General features: G+C 35.6%; 1 protein-coding gene across 1 annotated transcript in view; it reads right to left on the reverse strand.

The window, feature by feature from the left end:
- Positions 1-2451: 2451 nt before the first annotated feature.
- Positions 2452-23429, reverse strand: part of CSTF3 (cleavage stimulation factor subunit 3) — a 68801-nt gene continuing 47823 nt past the window's right edge. Inside the window, exons 5-21 of the mRNA XM_036862260.1 lie at positions 22624-22721; positions 21376-21442; positions 21258-21292; positions 21047-21173; positions 18835-18912; positions 17879-18041; positions 15902-16011; positions 15171-15287; positions 14834-14908; positions 13288-13431; positions 12751-12853; positions 9874-9943; positions 6965-7160; positions 4653-4806; positions 3827-3921; positions 3623-3683; positions 2452-3170 (exon numbers count right to left, since the gene is read on the reverse strand). Coding sequence (XP_036718155.1) covers positions 2968-3170; positions 3623-3683; positions 3827-3921; positions 4653-4806; positions 6965-7160; positions 9874-9943; positions 12751-12853; positions 13288-13431; positions 14834-14908; positions 15171-15287; positions 15902-16011; positions 17879-18041; positions 18835-18912; positions 21047-21173; positions 21258-21292; positions 21376-21442; positions 22624-22721 — 1896 coding nt within the window. The 3' untranslated portion in view covers positions 2452-2967. The remainder of the gene's footprint in view (positions 3171-3622; positions 3684-3826; positions 3922-4652; positions 4807-6964; positions 7161-9873; positions 9944-12750; positions 12854-13287; positions 13432-14833; positions 14909-15170; positions 15288-15901; positions 16012-17878; positions 18042-18834; positions 18913-21046; positions 21174-21257; positions 21293-21375; positions 21443-22623; positions 22722-23429) is intronic.

Raw genomic sequence — 23429 nt, forward strand, 5'->3', positions numbered from 1 at the left:
TTGAGAACCTTTAAGTGCAACTTCTGACTTAAAAGCAACCTTAAAATCGAAGTAACACTTTTTTTTTCCTTTCTAATTCTTGTTGCCTCTGCTTTTTAAAGTACTGTCTGCTGTAAGCTCGAAGCAGAAATTTGGTCAGGGCTCAGACGGGGAAGAAAATTTAGTAAACTGAATTGGTTTTTTGGACTTTTATTCCCAGACACTGGTAAGCTCACTTCTGTTGAATATTTAAGTTTTTACTTAAATTAGTAATATGGTACCTGAGTTTTGTTACTTGGTATGAATTACCTTTCAAGACTTATGAAATTTTTATTAAATGAAATATAACTTCACTTGCTGAACGTCACAGTCAAGTAAGAACTACCAACTTTAATGAAGTTTGCTTTGGGAACTGAAATGTAAAAACCAAAATTTATGAGAAGCCCGCGCACCGCATCGAAGAGTAGCCCCCCCGCTCGCCACAACTAGAGAAAGCCCATGTGCAGCAACGAAGACCCAGCGCAGCCAAAAATAAATAAATAAATAAATTTATTATTTTTTAAAAAAGCATATCCAATAGAGGATTATAAAATTACCAAATAAATTAATAATTATTGCCCAAGGTCAATATGCTGACAAAAGTGGTATATTTTTTCATTCTTTTCCAGTGGTACAATTTGACCAGTTTTATATTTACTAGGTAGCTATAACCTTTTACTTTACTATGTGTGGCAACATAGATAAAACCTCTCGTTTGAAATTTAGTGCTAAAAGCCAGAGTTTGACTGATTTTTGTTTAGGAAGCATTTATGGTCCTTAAATTTTATCCAGTTCTAGAATTGTGGGGAGATGCTGTCATTGTTTTTATAAAGAGGAAAGATATGGACATCTTTTGGTAATTTCTCTGGGTCCAGCAATATGGATATATGAGAGTCCTTGGACATGTAGGACTGGCTATATATACCATGAGAGTCTACAGATAGATTTCCAAAAATAATTTCAGATTTCTAACATCATGCTACTTGTTCACTATGTTTACAAAAGGAATTATCAAACATTCAGACAAAATCATAATAAAAACTAAAAGTTCATATATATATATATATCAGGTAGAACATTAGAAAATATTTTCTTAAGAAATAATCCTTTTTAAGTTTAAAGGTCATATAATTTCTAGGGGAAAAAGTCTTAGAAATAAATGTAGTAGGAGCAATTGTAATACACATAATGGCCTTAACAGTCCTTAGTAGCACTTTTCCCCAAGGTAGGTAGGGGTGTGCGTGTGTGTTTTCTTATTACAATGCTAAAAAAAAAAAAAAAAGCATTTTCCATAATCAATCAATCACGTGGCTTTCTTTTGTCACATGGGAACACTGTTACAGACCATTACAGGTATTTGAAATCATTTTGTCTTCTTCAATACACTACCCAAAGATAGCACTTCAGGAAAGATTCCATATCTCTATATTTTAAAGTTTCTGCTATATGGTACTACTTATGCCTTTCAGATTGTTTTGTTGATAACCATGATATTAAAAAAACCCACACAGCTTGAAAATGATACTTCTTAGGAAGATAACAAAATCTGAAGTAGAGGCAGCCGACTTTGTTTTGAGGAAATTTTTCTCAGCTTTACTGGGAAAATACTGGAGACATATGCTGTGATCAACTTAGGTAAATATAACCTTGCTATGTATAAATTTATATAAGAAAGTGATTCAAGATAACCTTTTATTATAGGTTTTATAGAAATATTTGAAGCTGATATTTAATCACACTTGAATTCAAATTCTAAATTGTGTACCCATTATGCAAGATTGTCTCTTTATAGCCTTCCTACTTTTCCTCTTTCTTCCTTATTTTTAGCTTTTATTCTGAATCACAATCCTTAGGCTCAACTAGTTGTTGGTCTAGTTTTCTAGAAATGAGTCAAGAGGAGGTAACGTTGCTAAAAAAGAGCAAAACTTAATTCTTCTGACTTCTTTTAATTTTTATGGTAAGTTTTTGCTCACTGTAGCTAGTTTTTGGTTACTCGGCTGTAGTTTCCTTTAATGCTGTCTTTGTTTAGCTGATGAAAAAAATGTTCTTGAACACTGAGCACTTTTTGAAATATATTTATGTGAGAGCAAGACAGTGAGTGGTTAAAGGAATTCCCACACTTATGTTGCTTTTAAGAGACATGAAAGATAAAATATCTCAATCTATCTCACTCAGATTTAATTTGGGAAAAATGCATTCATATTTGAAAATTTCTAAAATGTTTAATTTGCTTCTTAAAAATGGATCCCTCATGTTTTCAAATAGTAGCAAAAAAGACCAGGAAAGGACAACAGTTAAGTGTATATATAGTAAATACAGGATGACTTTTCCTTACATTGTTGACATTTATTTTTAAACAAACAGTATCGGCTAAATAACATAAGTAGCTATTTCAAATAAAATCTGAATGAAAGCAGCAGCAGGAGACATGACTTTTTTGAGATCCTTTTATTTTTTAAAGGATTGTTTTTTAAAATTTTAAACTACAAAACCGATTCCGTACATTCTGCCATAAATAAAACAAACAATAAGGCAGGACTCTACATAAGCAAACCAAGAACAGCTTTTGTTTTCAGAAAATGTGATAAAATGCTTTACAATCATAAGCCATCCAGTTTTTAAAATAAAACTGTTGAAAACCCACAAGTCTTCAAGTGGTACATACAAGACACCCTTGAAGCGGGAACAAAATGTGGTTCTGCCACTTTGTACTGTTCTCACATTTTTGAAAACCTAATTTTGCTTAGAGCATAGGTCTGTTCCAAATCCTAAAATTCACATAGGTTGGTTGGTTTTTCTCAAGAAGCATATGAATAGAGGCACCAATGACAATACAACTTTGTTTCCAAGAACTCTGTAACAAAGCATTGTCTCTTTTAAACATATGACTTAAGAGGCAAAGGAATCCTGGATAGGAGTTTTCTTTCAGAGGCAGGTTCTGTGCCTGCTTCACCGAATTCGCTTCTGCTGCCTTGCTCTGTAAATGTCGTGAACAGGGGGAACGACAGCTCCCTTTTCCTCATCTTCATCTGAATCTTCGTTGGGCCTTTTGACAGCCTTGGTGAGTACTGCATTACTTTCCACCGGGCCATTGCCTTCTACAGCTAGCTCTGGGGCTCCTCCAGTAATGATCCTCACAGCTTCTTCAACTGCTATTGAAGCAAAACAAAAAGGACTGTTGTTGGAGGATGTTTAAAAGTATGCGACTGTGAAGGAATATGTATGTACTACTTTGGATACTTTATAATTTTGTAGCCTCCTATTAGGAAATTCTGAGATAGTACTACTGATACTATTGAATAAATAGTTTAAAGACAAAAAAGCTGCTGTTAAAATTAATAAAATTATTTTCAGAAGCCAAACCTGATAGTGCATGTTCACATGAACAGAAAAGATAAGCTTTTTATGATGTTTTTCTTAGAAGAATAAGAACATCAACAAGCCTCTCTGTACCAAAGAGGGTCTGGATCACTCCTAGGTGTCACTGTACTTCTGCAAGATGGCTAGCTGGTTTTGGAAACTTCAGTGCCAAAGAATGACAGTCTCTCCCGCCTAGGAAACAACAATGTGAATTCCACTCTAGAAATGGAGACTCATCACTTACTATTTGGTATCTTGCATCTTCGGAAAATTTCCATCAGTTCATCCACTTGTACAAAAGGACCCTATTTTGATACAAAGAAAATTTAATCCCCAATAATCCGACAAAAGAGCCCTACTTTGTATTTCCCATGATACAAGAGAAAAAGCACACAATTACTATAATTACCCATAGAGCAAATATCTATCATGAAAATAGTGAACAAACCTGGAAACAAATAGGAGGAGGGAGAAGTTTCATTAAAACAACTGCTGCAGGTGGTACTGGGAACACTCCACCCGGGACAGGGTGTAAGCCCGGAGCTGTAAAAGAAGAGTAGGAATCAAATGGGATGGAAGAGTTTCTACACATGTAATGAACTAACGTAAGTAATTTGTACATAAATTACTATGTACAGATAGTCTATGTTGCTTTGTTCTGGACATCTTAAAATGTTTTTAGTGCTTTATATGTTTGACCAAACTCAAGTGGGTGAGACAGTGAAAGCAGTCTCAACCCCATGGCCACTGGGAGGCAGAAAAGTAAACAAGTGACTTTGCATAAGACAACCCAGGGGCTGAGCTAGTCAGTTTTTGTCACAAATCATGCCTAAGCCTCACAAGTCATTTTTTCAGCAATCCCATTTAAAGTCAGTTATACAGTAACATATTTAATCATAAGGGCCTTGTTCAAATAGAATCCAGAGAGGCTACTACCCATTAGTAAGTATAAACGATACCAAATAACATCACCAAAGTAAGTTTCCAGCTGTGCAGGTAATCTGTATGTAGCAGCATTTCTGAAAAGTGTCTTAAGTATCACTGCCAAAATGGGTTACTGCAATCTGGATCAATGAGGTTTTGTTTTTTTCTTTTTTAAGACATTTTAAACTCATCTTGGTTCAAAGATTACAGCCAAACCACCTGTCATAGTGACCCTGAGTCTAATTATTAACCTACAATGGAAAGGTCACATTACTTTGCCCCCCACACCTCTCCAGTTAAACCAACAAACAAACTGAGGTCTCAGTACTGGATCTAAAGTCATGGCTTACGTGCTAAATGTCGTGGCTGAAATGGAATCATCTGCTGAGTGTCTGGTTTAGGGTATTCTGGTTTTCTATCCACTTCATCTTTCAGAACAGGCACTATAGAAGGAGCTACAACTGGGTCTGGAATTATAGCTGCTAGCTTAGCACGGGAGACATCCTGAAAATGCAGAACAGAAGAATCCTAAACCTGAAAAAGGGACTTATAGAGTATAACTGCAATTCTACAATCTTGAGGATACACTGTGAATAACTGGGTTAAAACCATAGAGAGAATGGAGAAAGATAAGCGAGAACTTCCATGATAGTAAAGGTTCTTAACAAGGAAAGCTAAAGGGCTGTAAAGACCAGTGTTAAGAATCATTAGACTCAGTGTCGCCAGGTGGGACATTTGTAGGATAGATACAAGCTTTTGTAGGTAATACATACCAGGTAGAGGTGGGGTAATTTGGAAGAAAATCTGCGGTTTTAGATATTTCCCTGATATCTCCCTTCCACTAAAATTGAACATCATCTACCAGGTTCTCTAAGTGAAGAAGCTGGATTAAGTAAGGTGCTGTTTCATGAAACCTAACATAAAGCTTATCATCACTTACATTAGTTCATAAGATTTTGCTAATGAAATGAAAAATTACTCCCAACATACTGTTATAGGGGAGAAGGAATGTTTGTTGAGCAACCACTATTTGTCAGTTTTTGCCATTTATTCCCTCTTTGAGGAGGCAAATAGTAACACCTCCATTTTATAGAAGGGGCTGACACTCAAAAGAAGTTCTGCTGTCTCCAATGTTAGATGGCTAAGAAGTAGAGAGAGGATTTGAGAGCACAGGCCTCTCTGACCTCACACCCATCCAGTCTTCTTTTCAGTGTCCCAGCAATGCCTGCCAGGGCCGAGAGCAACCTTCTGAGATACGTCAAAGGGAGCAACATGCTACCTATTAAAGAGGCCCTATCCCAGAGAAGTTCCTCTGCTACAGGTAACCAGTGTCAATCTGTCTAAAACCAAAAGAGCCTCTTTTGCCACCATCAAGGGATATAAGAGAATTTCATATTCTCAAAATTTGCTCATATGCATTTGGTGGCAAATCTAAATGAGTATGCCTACTGGGAATTACTTTTTTTTCTTTTTTTCCCTCTCTCACTTATGTGTGACACACAAAAGCATAATAATCCTTTCCAAATAAACAAAAGAACAGAAACAGAAATACAAGATGGAAAATTCATATTCAAGAAGTAGTTCTACTTAGATATTTTCATTAACTTCCTTAATTTCCATTTTCATCTTGGCAAAGTTGAAATAGCCTAAAAATTCCACATAATAGTCTTAAAATGTCTTTGGCTTTTCATTAAGAAGTAGTTAAACCAGAAGCAGAACCTGCTGATCCCTGAGCAGTAACCCCTTAGTTCAGAATAGGAACATGGGGCTGGCACACAACTGGAGCTTCCATTAATGAAAAGGTCTGAAGTTTATTTTAATCTGGTTTAGCCAGTGAGACCCAGGCTAAAAGAGGGCAGTGAGGAAATACAGAATGATGGTGAGGAACATCCTAATGCTGGTTGGCTTAAGGGGACCAATCTAGGACTCTTGTGGATATAGCTTCCCTTTGGATTTCCATCTTAGTCTTTGTTCACATGACACAGAAAAATCAAGAAATGATAGAACAATGGTTTTCTCAGCAAGGGCTATTTCTAGGAGTGTGTAAACATTAATCTTTCCTCTTGGCCTGAATGAGTTCAGGTTCCAGATTTGTTTCCTTATGACTCAGTAGTCCAAACAGAAGAGTTCCATTCCTAGATAAGCTAATTTCCTAAAGGGCCCCACTGAAGGAGCCCTGTTTTAAAGATACAAATCCTTCAAGGAACTTTATGGATTTAATAAGCTATAATGTTTCTTCATTATATCTACAAAATATATAGCAGGAATTACTATATATGATCTCCTGTCAAAACACACACATCAGTCTTAAGAGCTATTAGAGAAAAACTAACCTAAGTGACATTCAGATTTTCTTTTGTTTTTCTTCCTTCACCCACCTCCTCCATCTGCCCACAAGACATAAGATATAACGCATTAACAATTTCCAGGAAAGAAAGTTTGTTAAATCTCATTTTAATTCTCATTTTGTTCAGTACTGTTGATACTCAATATTTCACAAACCCAAGGAAAATCCCTGAACTTTTTTGTATTCTGCAAATCTATTCTAAAGCTAGATTAATTTCTATTTCAGAATTTACTTTAGAGTGAAGTTTATCCATGAACTATTCTAAAACATTAGGAAAGTAAAGACACTACACACATCTTGAGCCCAAGTACATACCTTATACCCAAGCGCTTTTAGTTCACTTGCAGAGCAGGGATATAAATCCATGAACTTGTATCTATCTACCAGTAAAGCTGTTTCTTTGCCTTCATACTCTTCTTTGAATGCTGTAAACCGTCTTTTCTCCACTTTGAGTATACTAGCTAGATCACCAATATTACTTTCAAAAGCTAAAAATCGGGCCCAGATTTCTCTGTAAGAAAATAAATATCATCAATACTTTACTATTCTGGGTTTGGGGCTTAGAAAAAAGCTTTAAGTTCCCTTCCTCCCTTTTTTAAAAAAAATTATACAAGTCTCTCTTTTTATATTATAAAGATTTCCAAACTTCAGAAAAAGAGTAGTATAATGAATACCTATATACCATAACCTAGATTTAATCATTATTAATAATTTGCCATATTTGCTTCATCTTGTTTTTGCTTAAGTATTTGAAAGTAAATTACAGTCATCATAACCCTTCACCCTAAATATTTTCATATTTAAGGCTTTTTTTTGAGTTTTTACTTATTTAGCATACCTTCCTATCCTTTGTGGCCAGTAAGAGAGACATTTACACTAGAGAGAGTAAACTCTAGGTGGAAGAGTTGAAAAAGGAACCTAGACAGATTTCCAGTTTCTCCTGAATGATGTGGTTTCACCATTTTGTAGTGGCATGAATTAAAATGTAGAATACATTCTTGGGGCAATGTATGAATAAAAATATATTTCGAAATCTAACATGCTCTCTATTTTTTCCCATTAATATGGATCGTTGGGGACAAATTTGTGCCTCACCACTTCTCTAACAGCCAAAATTAATTCTCTAAGACTCTACTTAAATGTCAGTAAGGCTCATGCAGCTCAATATCAAAAACAAACAAACAACCCAGTCCAAAAATGGGCAGAAGACCTAAATAGACATTTCTCCAAAGAAGATATACAGATTGCCAACGAACACATGAAAGGATGCTCAACATCACTAATCATTAGAGAAATGCAAGTCAAAAGTACAATGAGGGCTTCCCTAGTGGCACAGTGGTTAAGAATCCGCCTGCCAATGCAGGGGACACGGGCGTGAGCCCTGGTCCAGGAAGATCCCACATGCCGTGGAGCAACTAGGCCCGTGCGCCACAACTACTGAAGCTGTGCTCTAGAGCCCGTGAGCCACAAGTACTGAGCCCGCGTGCTTCAACTACTGAAGCCCGCACACCTAGAGCCCGTGCTCTGCAACAAGTAAGGCCACCGTAGTGAGAAGCCTGCGCATCGCAATGAAGAGTACACACAACTAGAGAAAGCCCACACGCAGCAACAAAGACCCAACACAGCCAAAAATAAATAATTTTTAAAAAATCTTTTTTTAAAAAAAGAAAGGCTATTCACTCTGTGAAATTTTGGTTCATACAACTCTTTAAAAAAAAAATCTACAATGAGGTATCACCTCACACCGGTCAGAATGGCCATCATCAAAAAATCTACAAACAATAAATGCTGGAGAGGGTGTGGAGAAAAGGGAACCCTCCTGCACTGTTGGTGGGAATGTAAATTGATACAGCCACTATGGAGAACAGTATGGAGGTTCCTTAAAAAACTAAAAATAGAACTACCATATGACCCAGCAATCCCACTACTGGGCATATACCCTGAGAAAACCATAATTCAAAAAGAGTCATGAACCACAATGTTCATTGCAGCACTACTTATAATAGCCAGGACAAGGAAGCAACCTAAGTGTCCACTGACAGATGAATGGATAAAGAAGTTGTGGCACATATATACAATGGAATATTACTCGGCCATAAAAAGAAATGAAATTGAGTTATTTGTAGTGAGGTGGATGGACCTAGAGTCTGTCATACAGAGTGAAGTTAAGTCAGAAAGAGAAAAACAAATACCGTATGCTTACCATATATATGGAATCTAAAAAAAAAAAAGGTTCTGATGAACTTAGGGGCAGGATAGGAATAAAGACACAGATGTAGAGAATGGACTTGAGGACATGGGGAGGGGGAAGGGTAAGCTGGGACGAAGTGAGAGAGTGGCATGGACATATATACACTACCAAATGTAAAATAGATAGCTAGTGGGAAGCAGCCGCATAGCACAGGGATATCAGCTTGGTGCTCTGTGACCACCTAGAGGGGTCGGATAGGGAGGGTGGGAGGGAGACGCAAGAGGGAGGAGATATGGGGATATATGTATATGTATAGCTGATTTACTTTGTTATAAAGCAGAAACTAACACACCATTGTAAAGCAATTATACTCCAAAAAAGATGTTAAATAAATAAATAAATAAATAAATAAATGTATGTCAGTAAGCACCTTTGTACTAAAGTAATGCACTGAGTTCCTATTATATACTACGTAGAGGACTATCACAAAATTCCTATACTGGTAGACATTATTGCTACTTGACAAGAACGTAAGGATTGGCAAGGTGAGGAAATCTGCCCAAGGTGTAGTTGCCTGAGCTGGAATTTGAACCCAAGACTCCAAAGCCTTACTACTTTCACTGTACCACTATACCATGTTGTTCCTCCTGTAAAACCGACAGAGTCAAAACCATAAATCAGGGATATAATTTGTCAAACAAATTTTCATTTTGTAAGAGTCTTTGCTCTCGAGTAAGAAGTAAAAATTTCAGAACTCTTCTCTAGTTTGTTCATATCAATTTCTAGGGATATATAGCAGGATATATTAAAATATTTAATAATAAATTGCTAAGGCATCTCTCAGTATGCAAAAATTTTTTTTAACAAATCTTAAACAGGTATGAAAATATGGCAAGGCAGGCATTTGTAAATTAAGCTTCAAAAGAGAAGGGAAATTTCTCCTGGAGCGTATACTCACAACAAGCAAATGTTCATCCCATAGACCACAATTCAAATATTAGAACGCGACCAGTAAGTTTTCAAAATGGCTTACCCAGACTTCTCAGGTGGAAGACTTCCAGATGTTAAAACTCGTTCAAACAAAACTCGAGTATTATTGTCCTCTAGGATATTAAAGAAGATTTTAAATATTTTTTAAAATGCAGTTTTATAATTCAACAATGCATTATCTCATTTAATCCTCACAAAAATCCTATGCAGAGAGATCTAACTATTATCACACCTAATATTTATAGATGAGGAAGCTTGAGGTTCAAAAAGATGAAGTGAGTTGATGTGGCTCACAGTTATTGAGTAATAGAGCCATAACTAGAAGCCAGGTCTTTTTCCCTCTAGTTTAGCCCTCCTTCTATAGTATAGTGTAGTTGTAATGTCAAACAATTTATAACAGTGTGATATCTGAATCGGATATCTCATTTATGTTTAAATAATGAAAATTACATACCTGTTGACATTATAAGCATCAAACTATTGATATTTTTAAAATACACTGAATGTGGAGGATGACAAGCTCAAATTTAGATATTTGATTTTCTTATTTTGCTGCACCAGGACTACTCTATATTTAACTACTTTAAATTCTTATATAGGTACCATATCCAGATTGCTAGATAAATATGCAAATGGCAAATGAATAAGAATGGTCACCAGAGGTGGATTAAAATTTAAGAGTCTTGGGAGGTCTGTAGCTGGAAGTGGAAAATGACACTTCTTGCTAAGCTCTAAGGGATCTATTAAAATTTAAGAATCTAGTAGTAAATTTACTAACACTCTTTGAACTGCATATTTTAAATGAGTGCATTTATGGTATATAAATTACGCCTCAATAAAACTGTTAAAAAAAAATCCAACAGAGTATTTGGTTTTTACTGCTGCAGGGCAGTTACTCAGTTTTACTACATGTCCATAATATGCAAAGTCAAACCAAGAGATGACATGTATTGAACCAAAGAAGATGGCACCATATTCATGGCTTTTATCTTCAACTTAACATACTGTACTTAAAGAAATAAGTAAATCTTGCATTTTATTCTTTTAGCTTTATTCCAAGCTTTGCTCCAGACACACTTTTTGCCATTCCACATAACTTTCCACTGCTTATTACATGCTGTGTTCTCCTGGAATAATGCATTTTCCTGTATCTTTAGGAAAACGATTGCTTATCCTTCAAGACCCATCTCATGCTGCCTTCTCTCACCCTCTAGAACAGTGCTATCCAATAATTTAAATTTGCTGCTAGCCACATTTAAAAGAATAAAAACAAACAAAAAACAAAAATAAAAATAAAAATAAAAGAATAAAAACAGGTGAAATTAATTTTAATATATTTTATTTAACCTAATATATCTAAATTATCATTTCAACATGTAATCAATATGAAAAATTATTAAGATATTTTACATTTCTTTTCTACTATCTCTTTGAAGTCAGTATGTATTTTAACTTACACCACATCTCATTTTGGCCTAGCCACAATTCAAGGGCTCAAAACTTAGTAGTCTAGTGGCTACCATAATTGCATAGCACAGCTCTGGAACTTAGATTACACTCTCCTCTCTGTGCTTCCAAAGTAATTCATTCAGGGCTCTATTATAGAATTTAGCACATGTTTTTCATGATTGCCACCATCACCTTAAATAGTTAACATTTATTGTATGCTTACCACATTCCATATGTAAGTCAAATACGTGCAAAAGTTCATTTAATTCTCTCAACAGTCCTATGAAAGGTACTCTTATTATAACCATTCTGCAGATGAGAAACCTGAAACACTATTATGCACTTAACCCCAGAATTTATGCCACAATTAAGAATCAAATTATGATGTAATTATGTTTACACATCTGATTTCCCAAGGAGAATACTCTGAGGGTAACAATGGAGTCCTATTCTTGTATTTCCAGACCTTACTAACCAAAGCTACTGAATAAATGATGGGTTGATGAATAAACAAAGACACTGATTTTAGAAGATAATAATGCTGACATCAGAGTTCATCCTCAATTTTAGAGTTCATCCTCAATTTTAGAGTTCATCCTCAATTTTAGAGTAAAATATTGTACATCCTAGTAACTATTCTAAAAAATCAAGCAAAACAATATAAAACTGGTGAGGAACATTCATTTCATACAAGAAAATTTCTTTTTAATTAAATGCTCCACTGTCTCACTTTTTGGAGTTAAGTCCTTTTCCAGAGAGTAGAATCACTAAGCTGAAATATAAAATCATGTTTAAGTTTTATTCTTTTCTACTATTTAGGTATACAGAATGCTATATTTTTCTAAAATATCATTAAAATCACTAATATTTACCTGTGATATCTAATTTACATCTAATTGTTTACATGGCACATAATTTCATATTTCTTTCTTAAATCAGTTTTTAAACCAGATCATTTTTAGTCAAGAAATTACATATCCTGGACTGTGGTTAACTAGACTAAATAAGATACATACATACATACACAGATCCTCTAGCCTAGTGCCTGGTATAAGGCAGGAACTCAATAAAAGATGGTCATTATTATTACAACAAAATAGGAAAATAAAGATGCTCATAAACATAATGTTTCCTTTGAAATATCTTCCCCAGTAGCCTCAAAGCAGTTTACTACTTGGGCATCTTTGAGTTTTTGTGGCTAGAGATTTGTGGCTTTATCCTATTACTGTTGGGACTTTGATGCTAAATTAAAGACCATTCTGCAGAATCGAAAGGCATCAACCATTACGCAATAAGTATAAATTCATAGTTGACAGGCCACAAATATTTGAGTGCCTATCAAGTGCCTGGTTCTGGTGTGATGACAGAATGTAATACATTTGAGAAAGAAAAAAACCCAGCAACATAATTTCAGAGAATGACATTGATGGCTTAATATTAAGTAACCATTACAGATCTAGAATCTACTTACCATTGAGGTGAGAAAGATAGTCAATATAGGCCAGGACGTATTCTGGAATGTCTCCATATTTCTTTAGCCCCAGCTCAAAAATCTTAAAGGCAACAGATTTGTCCTAGAAGTAGAGAGGAAAGTACTGATTTCCATGCAATGTCAAACAAGATACTCAAAGAATATTAAAACTATAACATCTAAATATGACAAGGTATATTAAGAATTAAAATGGAGATTAAAATTATGTTAAGTAAAAATTACAGAGCTAAAAACCATTCAAGGGGATTCAGATTCAGAAATGTGGAGTTTAATAAGGTATAAATTAACAGGCAGAGTAGCCCCCACTCGCTGCAGCTGGAGAAAGCCTGCGCATAGCAAAGAAGACCCAACGTGGCCAAAAAAACCAGATAGATATAAATAAATAAATAAATAAATAAATAAATAAATAAATAAATAATAAAACTTAATGACAGAAATTAGGACTGCCTTTCTTTTAATTAATTTATCTCATATGAAGGAAATTATTTTATCTTTATATTTTATTTGAGGACTTACCTTACTACAGTAATACTCCATGAGTGCTGCAGTAACATAGACATGGTGGCGGGTTCTGGTATCTTCTCTTGCTTTTTTAAATATCATTCTTCCAGATTTAATACCTTCTGCTCTTCTTGCAAATTTCATATATTGGATATATACCTACACAAAAAAAGTATTTGTTTTCTACAGACTAGGCAAAACGTGAACCCTGTAGCATCCAATACAGGTTCACCTTACTGCAGTACTAACACGTTTTGCTGTATAAGGAAGCAATTTTGAATACTCGAGAAATAAAAAAGTAAGATTATTGATAGTGTACTATTTAAATCCACAAGCAAATTTTTTCTGGTATTAAAGATGTGCAAATTAATATTTTAATTGAGATATAATTCACATAGCACAAAATTCACCCTTTAAATGTATAATTCAACGGTTTTTAGTATATTCACAAGGTTTTGCAATCATTACAATTATCTAATTCCAGAACATGCAAATTAAATCTTAAAGAAGGAATAAAAGTGAAAATACTAGAAAACGCTAGTATTTCTTGATTTATTACTTTAAAAGCCCACTACTCTATTTCCTAAAGACCATATAATGTAACTTTACTGATAAACTATTTGAGTCATTTTATACTTAGCACCTACAGATTGCCCAACACATGATGAGTATGCAATATTTGTTCAATGAACAAACATCTCTGGACTGTACACAGGGTGACTATGAGTAGGGTCCTGATTTGCTCAGTTTTGATGATGTCAAACTACATTGCCCAGTTTAGACAGATGAATAGATGGATGAATGAACTATGAGTTCCTTGAGGAAAGGAATTTTACTTATGTGTCATTATACTGCTGGAATCTAGCACAGTGCATAGCACAGATCAGTTTGCTAAATGAATTTTAAAATGATGACTAAATGCAAGCAATTAGAGCAGTGGAATCCCATGATAAACAAACAAAAAAAAGAGTATAGCTGTAGTTGACTTGAGGCAGAGGGTCTAGAGCCCCACGCATTGGCCTCTCCCCTTCCCCTCCCACTGAAAGAGCTCTGCTGCACTTTTGCAGAAATTCAGGGCTTTGAAAACCACTATTACAGAGTAGAATTCAGGATAAAGTGAGTTCTTGTCCAACTGCTTCCCAGAATGTTGGTTTCTCCTGCCTCCATTTATTTAAAAAGAAATATTTATTAAGCAACTATTACGTGGTATTCAAACCATGCTCACAAGGAAGGTGTTAGAGAAAGCCCCACTGTGGCTGGTTCATAGCGCTGCACTTACAAACAACAACAGAAGAAATGAGCAGAGAGCAGATCTGCAATTGTCGGGACGGGAGACAGGGAAGTGGTGACTACAAGGGGGTCACATGAGGGAATTTCTGTGGGGTGATTGAAGTGTTTTATATTTTAATTGTGATGGTTGTCCCATAACTCTATGTTATTGGTCAAGATTCATAGAACTAACAATTCAACTAAAACAGTGAATTTTACTTTATGTAAATGAAATTTTTTTTAAATTAAAGCAGACTGCAAAAGTGGGAAGGAGACTTGTAAAGTTACTTACCAAGGTGGGGTCAATATCCTCAATTGCCAGAAGTCTGTTATATATACTGTGAACTTTCTCATACTTCATGCGACTCTAAGGTGGTAGAGAAGAAGTGGATATAAATATATATTCATAAACAAGCAGGATTTGAGCTCTGAGGAATCCAGAGGCTGCACCCCACAAAGGCACCTGCTTTGAGCATAAATATATAATGAGCTAAGGACTAATAACTGTTCATTCTGCATTATCTCTGTCTTCCAAAAGCAATATGCCTGGCAAAGAAGCAGCCAGAAAAAAAATTCAGTGTTGCAGTAAAAATTCCAATTACAAGAAAGTTCTAAATATTTTAACTCACCTCTTCATAATCTGCATATGCAAAATAAAGAAGCATATTCTTCTTTAATAAAGTGCTTATTGCTCTTTCATATATATTAGCAGCTTCATCACTAAATAATTTGGCATTATTCATATCCTAGGAGAGAAAAAAGAAAGCTCACTTACAATAATTTCAATAAAGCTGAAAGAGAATAAAACACACACTCATATGTATATACGTATGGACACATATGCATTTCTGGATTCTTAAGAAATCCCAGGGACTTCCCTTGTGGTACAGTGGATAAGACTCCGTGCTCCCAATGTAGGGGGCCCAGGATCAATCCCTGGTCAGGGAACTAGATCCCACATGCATGTCACAACTAAGAGTTCGCATGCCACAACTAAGGAACCCTCCTGCTGCAATTAAGGAGCCCACGTGCTGCAACTAAGACCCGGTGCAACCAAATAAATAAATAAATATTAAAAAAAAAATTCCAAAGACTTCTTCCATTATTTTAACATAAAGAAGAATCATAGAAGTACTCTAAATGATTCATCACTTTAATACATTAAAGAAGAGCCACTATATTTTAATTCTGACTAAGGTAGTCTAATCATATAAGAGGGTCACTAAGATTCATAGTGACATAAGATTAAAATTTTCAATACCTACACTTCATTACCAAAATTCAGTGCTATACTTTTAGCAAATTATTGCTATATCAAAACCATGAAAAGACCAAAAGGGGGAAACAAATAAATACTCACCCCCTTCTCTGCTAACAGTTTACTTGACTGCTCAAGATACTGGGCAGCTTCATACCAAATATCAGGGTGATGGCCCAGCACAAGCAGGCACTGTTCATAAGCAAACATAACTAAGGGAAGACATTTGCAACATTCAATTAGAATAAATATTATTTACAAAACTATCAATACAAGCGTCACAACTCAATTTTTAGGCTAAGACAGGGCCCTCAGTAATGAATGATAATTGGAAATAAAAAAACTTCAGTGATTTCTGGCATTATCATCCACCCAAACCCCATCCATTCATCATTTATTAAATTAATATTTATTGAGTGCCAACTATATGCTAGGGAATGTGAAAGACACTGTGAATATACCAGTGAATAAGACTTCCTATACTCAAGAAGTCTGCAGTATAGTGGGAAGATTGATATTAAGAACGCAGTTATGAAAAGTAATAAGTATTATGATGAGGAAAGTAGAGTGTACTCTTGAAACTTACAGCAGCAGGACTTAACATAGTTTAGAGACTCAAGAAAGGCTTCACTAAGGAACTGACATCTAAGCGAAACCTGAAGAAGGGATAGAATCTGGTCAGATGAGAGAGTAAGTAGAGGCGGGAAGGACAGGAGTAGATACAAAAATGGTGTAAACAAAGGAAACTACTTGCAAAGGCCTCCAGCTGAGAGAGCAAGGCAAGATTGAGGAATTTTTTTTTTTTAAGTTCCAAATTCTAGTTCTGACAGTGCCAGAGTAGTCTGTATCAGACTAACTCTCCTGAAAAAAAAAAAATCATACACTGAAAAATACAAAAAGCAACTGTTTAAAGGCACTAGAGAATGACCAAAAGAAAAAGAAACTGGAGAGGACTGAGCCCTTAAAAAATTGGAATCACACTAGGTGAGACATATATTTAATATGGCTTTTCCCCTCAAGTGCACACCCCTGTGTGTATAGTTCTGGGATAGCTAGAACTCAAGCCAAATGCTGAAGTCTTACTGGCTTGAGGTAAGTAACATGGAGTTTTGGGTTACAAGAACAGCTGGAAATTAAGGGGGAAGATCCCCCAAAAGAGAGCCACAGAAGGTGGAGGCTGAAAATCTGGGCCTAATGCCCTCAGATCTTCAACTGACTCTAAAATAGACATACACAGGAAAGAATACAAACAGCCTGAGCAGAAAGCAAAGCTGAAAGAGCTGGATAGACATCTCATCAGCTGCCCACTGTAATGGAGACCAAGTCTGGAATCTGAGTCCCATCAAGTTAAGAAAGTCTGAGTAAACACCTTGAACTTTCCATTATATCTTGGGAGTAAAGACTATATCCCAGGACTAAGAGATTTACTGTGAGATAAAGGCCACTAACAGAGACTCATCCTAACAGTGTAAAACCAAGCCTCCACAAGGTCCAGGAGATCTGCCAGTAATTTAACTCCCTGCTAAAAGAAAACTCAACATTCTTCAGAGGAAGATAACAGAATCTAGTCTTTACTATGTACCATTTACACATCTGTACAATGTCCAAAAAAATTTTTTAAATGTCTAGACTTGTGACAAAACAAAAAATGTGACCCATAGTCAAGAGGAAAAGAAATCAACACCACAATGGCTCAGATATTGGAATTAGCAGATGAGGATTTTATAACTATTGTTATAAAAATGTTCAAGGACATAAAGAAAAAGATGGTAACAGCCATGGAATCTTAACAGAAAAAGGAAAACTATAAAAAACATAAAAATTTCTAGAATGGAAATTTATACAACTGAAAAGTAGAATATTTGAAATGAAGAATTCAGTAGATGGGCTCACCAGCATATTGGATATGATAAAGCAAAGGTCAGTGAACATGGAGACAGATCTATAGAAATTACTGAATCTGAAGAACATAAGAGAAAAAAAGACTGGGAGTAAAAAACATCCTCGGTAACCTATGCAATAATATCAAGTGGCCTAACATACACATAATTGGAGTCCCACAAGGGTTAGTCTTGTTACCTCTTTTAGTTATAAGGGTCTGATCTTCTGTACGAAGAGGGTTGCTCTTTTCCCACTGTATGTACTTCTTCCACATATCTACCTGCTGAGCTTCTTGAGGAGTATTCTGAGGAGGCACTGAGGGAGCATTGCGGTCCAAACCTTTCATTACTGTCTCATATTCCTAGACAACAAGTATTTAGAATTCTGTGGTAAGCTGAGGAACAACTCAGATGTATGAAATGCAGTTGATCTGTTTGGAATACTTTGTTCAAAATGCCTACTTTTTCCAATACTACTTTGTTAATATAACCTAAAAACTATTTAAGAGCAGGAATAAAGATAACAGAAGATTATCTACCCAAGAAGAGGTTCCCAGGACTGGGTGAACAGAACAGCCCTGGGCCCTCTCTGCAGGTGATCTAGGAAGTCACTCTTCAGGACAGAGGAGTTGACAGATCAACATGACTGATGATCTGGTGGCACTGTTACTGCCACCTTTGGAGAAATGATCTGTCTTTTAAAATTTCAATAGTTCATAGTCTAGGCTATTTTCCCTAACTTCTAACAGTGTCAACAAATGGAAAGTTACGTACACAAGACAAAACTCGGTCCCCGAGAGCTATGTCATTAGACCACAGATTATTACAGTTTTCGGATATGTATGAGCTGACAGGAGGGATGGATAACAACTACTTGATCAATTCTAGGTAGAACTTTGTCTCTATGACCTCTGTTTCTATATTTTAAAAAATAATTTCTTCCAAACTTGATTTATTCTATTTTGTCCTTTAACATGTCTGTAAAGAGGTAATTTGCTTCAAATAATCATCTGCTCAGACAACGTAATTAATTGTCATTAGTTAAGACTGCTAATGATTGAAAATATTAAGAGTAATACCAGATAGGGAAAGCTCCTGTGTAAATAACATACTCACAACAAACATTATAGTAAGTGGCCTGATAGAATTCCATACCTTTGCTACCCGCCTAGCATTCATGTAATCCCTACTCCGATCTTCAATCATTTTTTTAGCTAAATGAATATTGATACCCTAAGGAAAAAAAAAGAAAAATGCATATTATTTGAAAATTAAGTATATTTTAATGTTAGCATAATATAGTATATTCATTTGCTAAATTACTTTAAAGTGTTTAAGAGGTTTTTTGGTTAGTAAAATAAAGGTTTGATCACATTATATGCTTAAGAAATGAAGGAGGATCTGCCTATGTGTTATGAGATGCAGTAAGTTTCCATATGTCAGGAATTTCTAAAGATAGGTAATGATTTGGAAAGGACCAATTATTTCACATAAAATTCTAGTAATAAAGAATGATATACAGGACTTCCCTGGTGGCGCAGTGGTAAGAATCCATCCGCCTGCCAATGCAGGGGACATGGGTTTGAGCCCTGGTCTGGGAAGATCCCACATGCCGCAGAGCAACTAAGCCCGTGCACCACAACTACTGAGTCCACGTGCCACAACTACTGAAGCCCGCACGCCTAGAGCCTGTGCTCCGCAACAAGAGAAGCCACCGCAATGAGAAGCCCACACACTGCAACGAAGAGTAGCCCCTGCTCTCCGCAACTAGAGAAAGCCTGCGTGCAGCAATGAAGACCCAACACAGCCAAAAATAAATAAATAAATAAATAAATAAATAAATAAATAAATTTATTTTTTAAAAAAAAAGAATGATGTAAAGATTCATCTGGGTGAATAGCCATGACTTAGTTATAAAAGCCTTTTTCTAACTTGGTCTGCATAACTTTAAAAATAAATGCAGGGCTTCCCTGGTGGTGCAGTGGTTGGGATTCCTCCTGCCAATGCAGGGGACACAGGTTCGAGCCCTGGTCCAGGGAAGATCCCACACACCGTGGAGCAACTAAGCCCGTGCGCCACAACTACTGAGGCCCGCGCGCCAGGCGTCCGTGCTATGCAACAAGAGGAGCCTGCGCACCGCAACGAAGAGTAGCCCCTGCTCGCTGCAACTAGAGAAAGCCCACGCGCAGCAATGGAGACCCAATGCAGCCAAAAATAAATATATAAATAAAATAAATTTTAAAAAATAAATGCAGAGGTAGCAAGGAGACATAAACATTATCATTCATGCCTAGTAGTTCTCCAAGAGTAGTCCAAAGATTCCTGTTCCCCAAGACCCTTCCAGAGGATCTATAAGATCAAAACAATTTTCAAACAATACTAAGACATGATTTGCCTCTCTCACAAATATACAGTGGAGTTTTTCAGAAGCTACATGACATTCAACAGCATAGCAGATAGAATTTAGAAGCAGATATGAAAATCTACCTGTCTTCTATTAAGCTAAATACCAAAGAGATTTGCAAAAATATGAAATAATGCCACTCTTCTCACTGAATTTTTTCTTTTGGAAAATACAGTTTAATACTATTTATGTTAAAATATAAGGAGTCTACTACTGCAAGCTTTAAATGAATTAATAAATAAGTATCTTGAAACTTTCTCAGTTTTAATTCCAATATGCTAAATATTCATAGGTAAAAGCCACATTAAAATTATAAGTTCTTTGCAGTCTTTAATACTTTTTAAAATCCCAAGACCAAAATGTTTGAGAACCACTGCTCATGCCTATGAGGGAACAGTTTCAATACCCTACATAGTTCTTCCAAATCACAGTGGACATGTGAGGAACTTTCTTTTAAAGATAGAGCTTACTTGGCATGTATGTTTACATAATGGGCTTATTAGTTCAGTTTGTTAAATCATTTGCTTATGAGACAAAGATCTTGGACCACAGCCCTACATCTCACAATTACAAGGCAATAATCACATCACTGTAACTAGGTGACAGAGGGGCATTGCAACTCATCATTACTACTAGAAAAGCAGTTCTAAAAAGGAACTGTTTCATAAGAGATCAGTGGCAATGTGTGTGTGTATGACTGTGTGGATATGGTTTAGCACTGATTAAAAATGGTTTGGTAAGAATTATAATTCTCCCAGAGTATTCTCTAAAAATAACTCAACAGTAAAATGAGACTCTCAAAACATTAGGAATGGTTCTTTCATTACAATCAATATGAAAACAAACGTATGCAGCACTGATATCCAGGTACCTGATATTAGAAAGGCTAGCCTCCACAAATCCACAGTGCATAAAAATTTAAATGGCTTGGTCATAATAATAAACTACTGTGGCCTAATTTACCTCTTCATACTTGTTATAGTCTCTCCACAGTTGTTCAATGTTGATCATGGGATTAACACAACCTCGTTGATAAACTCTTCGAACAGCTGTTATTCTCTGATTTTCTGCATAAGATCCAACAGCCTCCCTGGCATTGGATAAGAAATACCATCAATTATATTATAGCTAAATCAACTGTTCACACAGAAAATAAAACTATAAAAATACTTACACGCCTTTTAAGAAATTGATGTAATCCACCCAAATCTAAGAAATAAAATAAAATGTTAGTATCTTTCTTAGTAGTTTCAAATTTTTTAAGTGTATGTATTAAAAAAATTTAACTCTACCTGATAAGACATAATTTCCATTCCAATTTTATCCAGTGCAAAGTCATATGCTTGAGCCATTTTTTCTCTGAAATAAACATGAAAGGCATGTTTTTTAGAAAAATTTCATGTTATTAAAATGTATCTACAACTAAAACATAATCATGATTTCTGATCATATGATCAGAACAGCATTTAAACCGTTTATACAAACAAAATGTAAAGACATCTTTGCAAGTATATAAACAAAATGTAAAGGCTAAGCTCTTTTGTGTTTAGCTTGTCAATGTCATTAATTTATGTACTTTGTTTCTTTTACCTACTACTTGTAAGCTTATCAAAGATAGAGGCCATGTTTTATTTATCTTTATATCGTTTATTAATTTTTTAAGACTTTTTTTTTTGATGTGGACCATTTTTAAAGTCCTTATTGAATTTGTTACAATATTGCTTCTGTTTTATGTTTTGGTTTTTTGGCCACGCATGTGGGATCTTAGCTCCCCGACCAGGGATCAAACCCACACCCCCTGCATCGGAAGGCAAAGTCTTAACCACTGGACCGCCAGGGAAGTCCCCTCTTTAAAGCCCTTAAATTGCCTAATCTTATATGTAGAAGATTCAAATGTGGAAATATCTGGTTCTTTGATTAAGAAGGTAAGTTATGTCTGAAGATCTATTAGCTCTGACATAAAATTTAGGGAGAAAGAACTTCTTCAGTGTAAGACAATAAACAATAATGAAGAAAAAGAAAACAAAGATAGAATTCTGGTTATAAAAATAATTTGCCTATTTGTTATATACAAAAACAGCATTTGAGAAGGTCCATTATTTAGATTCAACAAAGATAGATAGGTGAGGGTAAGTCCTAGTGAGGAGGTCAACTATACAACAATACCATTGTCAAAGATGCCTTGGAATACTTAAGTAGCATATTACAATGTAACCTGCCAAGAGTGGTGCCATGACAAGTAATAAGATGCTTTTTATTAAGTTTGTCAACAAGCCTGTCAACAAAGTGCTTTGGAGTTGCAAATGTACAGTGTTTCAATATAGAAGAGGGGCTTGGATAATTCAATTCTCCAGAATAAATCTAATACCAGTGGCTTTCTTTGAAGCATTTTTTTCCATGGTTTACTGACTTCTCAGAGAATCCTGACTTTTCAAATCCTTAAGTTTCTTCACCCTCTGGAGTTAAGAGGTGTGAGTTTCTATGGGGTTGACTGTGTGCCTGGGGATGACCTGCATTCTTAAGCTCCTGATTTAACTTACTTGTAACTTGGTAGTTTACCCTTGGTTTCTCGGACATATGAAAGATAACACTTCCATAAATCAATGTGCAAAACCTTCATAAGGCATCTCTGAAATAGCTGTAAATACAATAAAATATTATCAGAATCCACACTTAAATAAATTTCACATGTACATAGTTGAAATGGAACATTAAAGAAACAAATTCAGCTCCTTTCATGAATTTATCTTCTTACAAATAAATGTCAAATAACAACTCCCACTATTTTGTTTAGATAATCAAAATCATTCTCATAATTTTGGTCAGCAGAGTATAATTATTTTCTTTTCCAAAATTTTATTTTATCTTTTAAAATTTATTTATTTTATTTATTTATTTTTGTCTTGGGTCTTCGTTGCTGCGTGCAGGCTTTCTCTAGTTGCAGTGAGTAGGGCTACTCTTTGTTGCGGTGCGCGGGCTTCTCATTGCGGTGGCTTCTCTTGTTGCAGAGCACAGGCTCTAGGCGCACGGGCTTCAGTAGTTGTGGCTCACAGGCTGTAGAGCACAGGCTCAGTAGTTGTGGCACACAGGCTTAGGTGCTCCGCGGCATGTGGGATCTTCCCGGACCAGAGCTCGAACCCGTGTCCCCTGCATTGGCAGGCCGATTCTTAACCACTGCGCCACCAGGGAAGTCCCCCAAGATTTTATTATGAACATTTTCAAACATACAAAAGGGCTGAATAAGTACAATGAATTCCTATATAATCACTAGCTAGATTCAACAATTGTTAACATTTTACTGTATTTGCCTTATATACATTAAGTCCTAAATTAAACTTCAGCATAC

Source organism: Balaenoptera musculus, chromosome 8 (assembly GCF_009873245.2).
Source record: "Balaenoptera musculus isolate JJ_BM4_2016_0621 chromosome 8, mBalMus1.pri.v3, whole genome shotgun sequence".
NCBI lineage: Eukaryota > Metazoa > Chordata > Mammalia > Artiodactyla > Balaenopteridae > Balaenoptera > Balaenoptera musculus.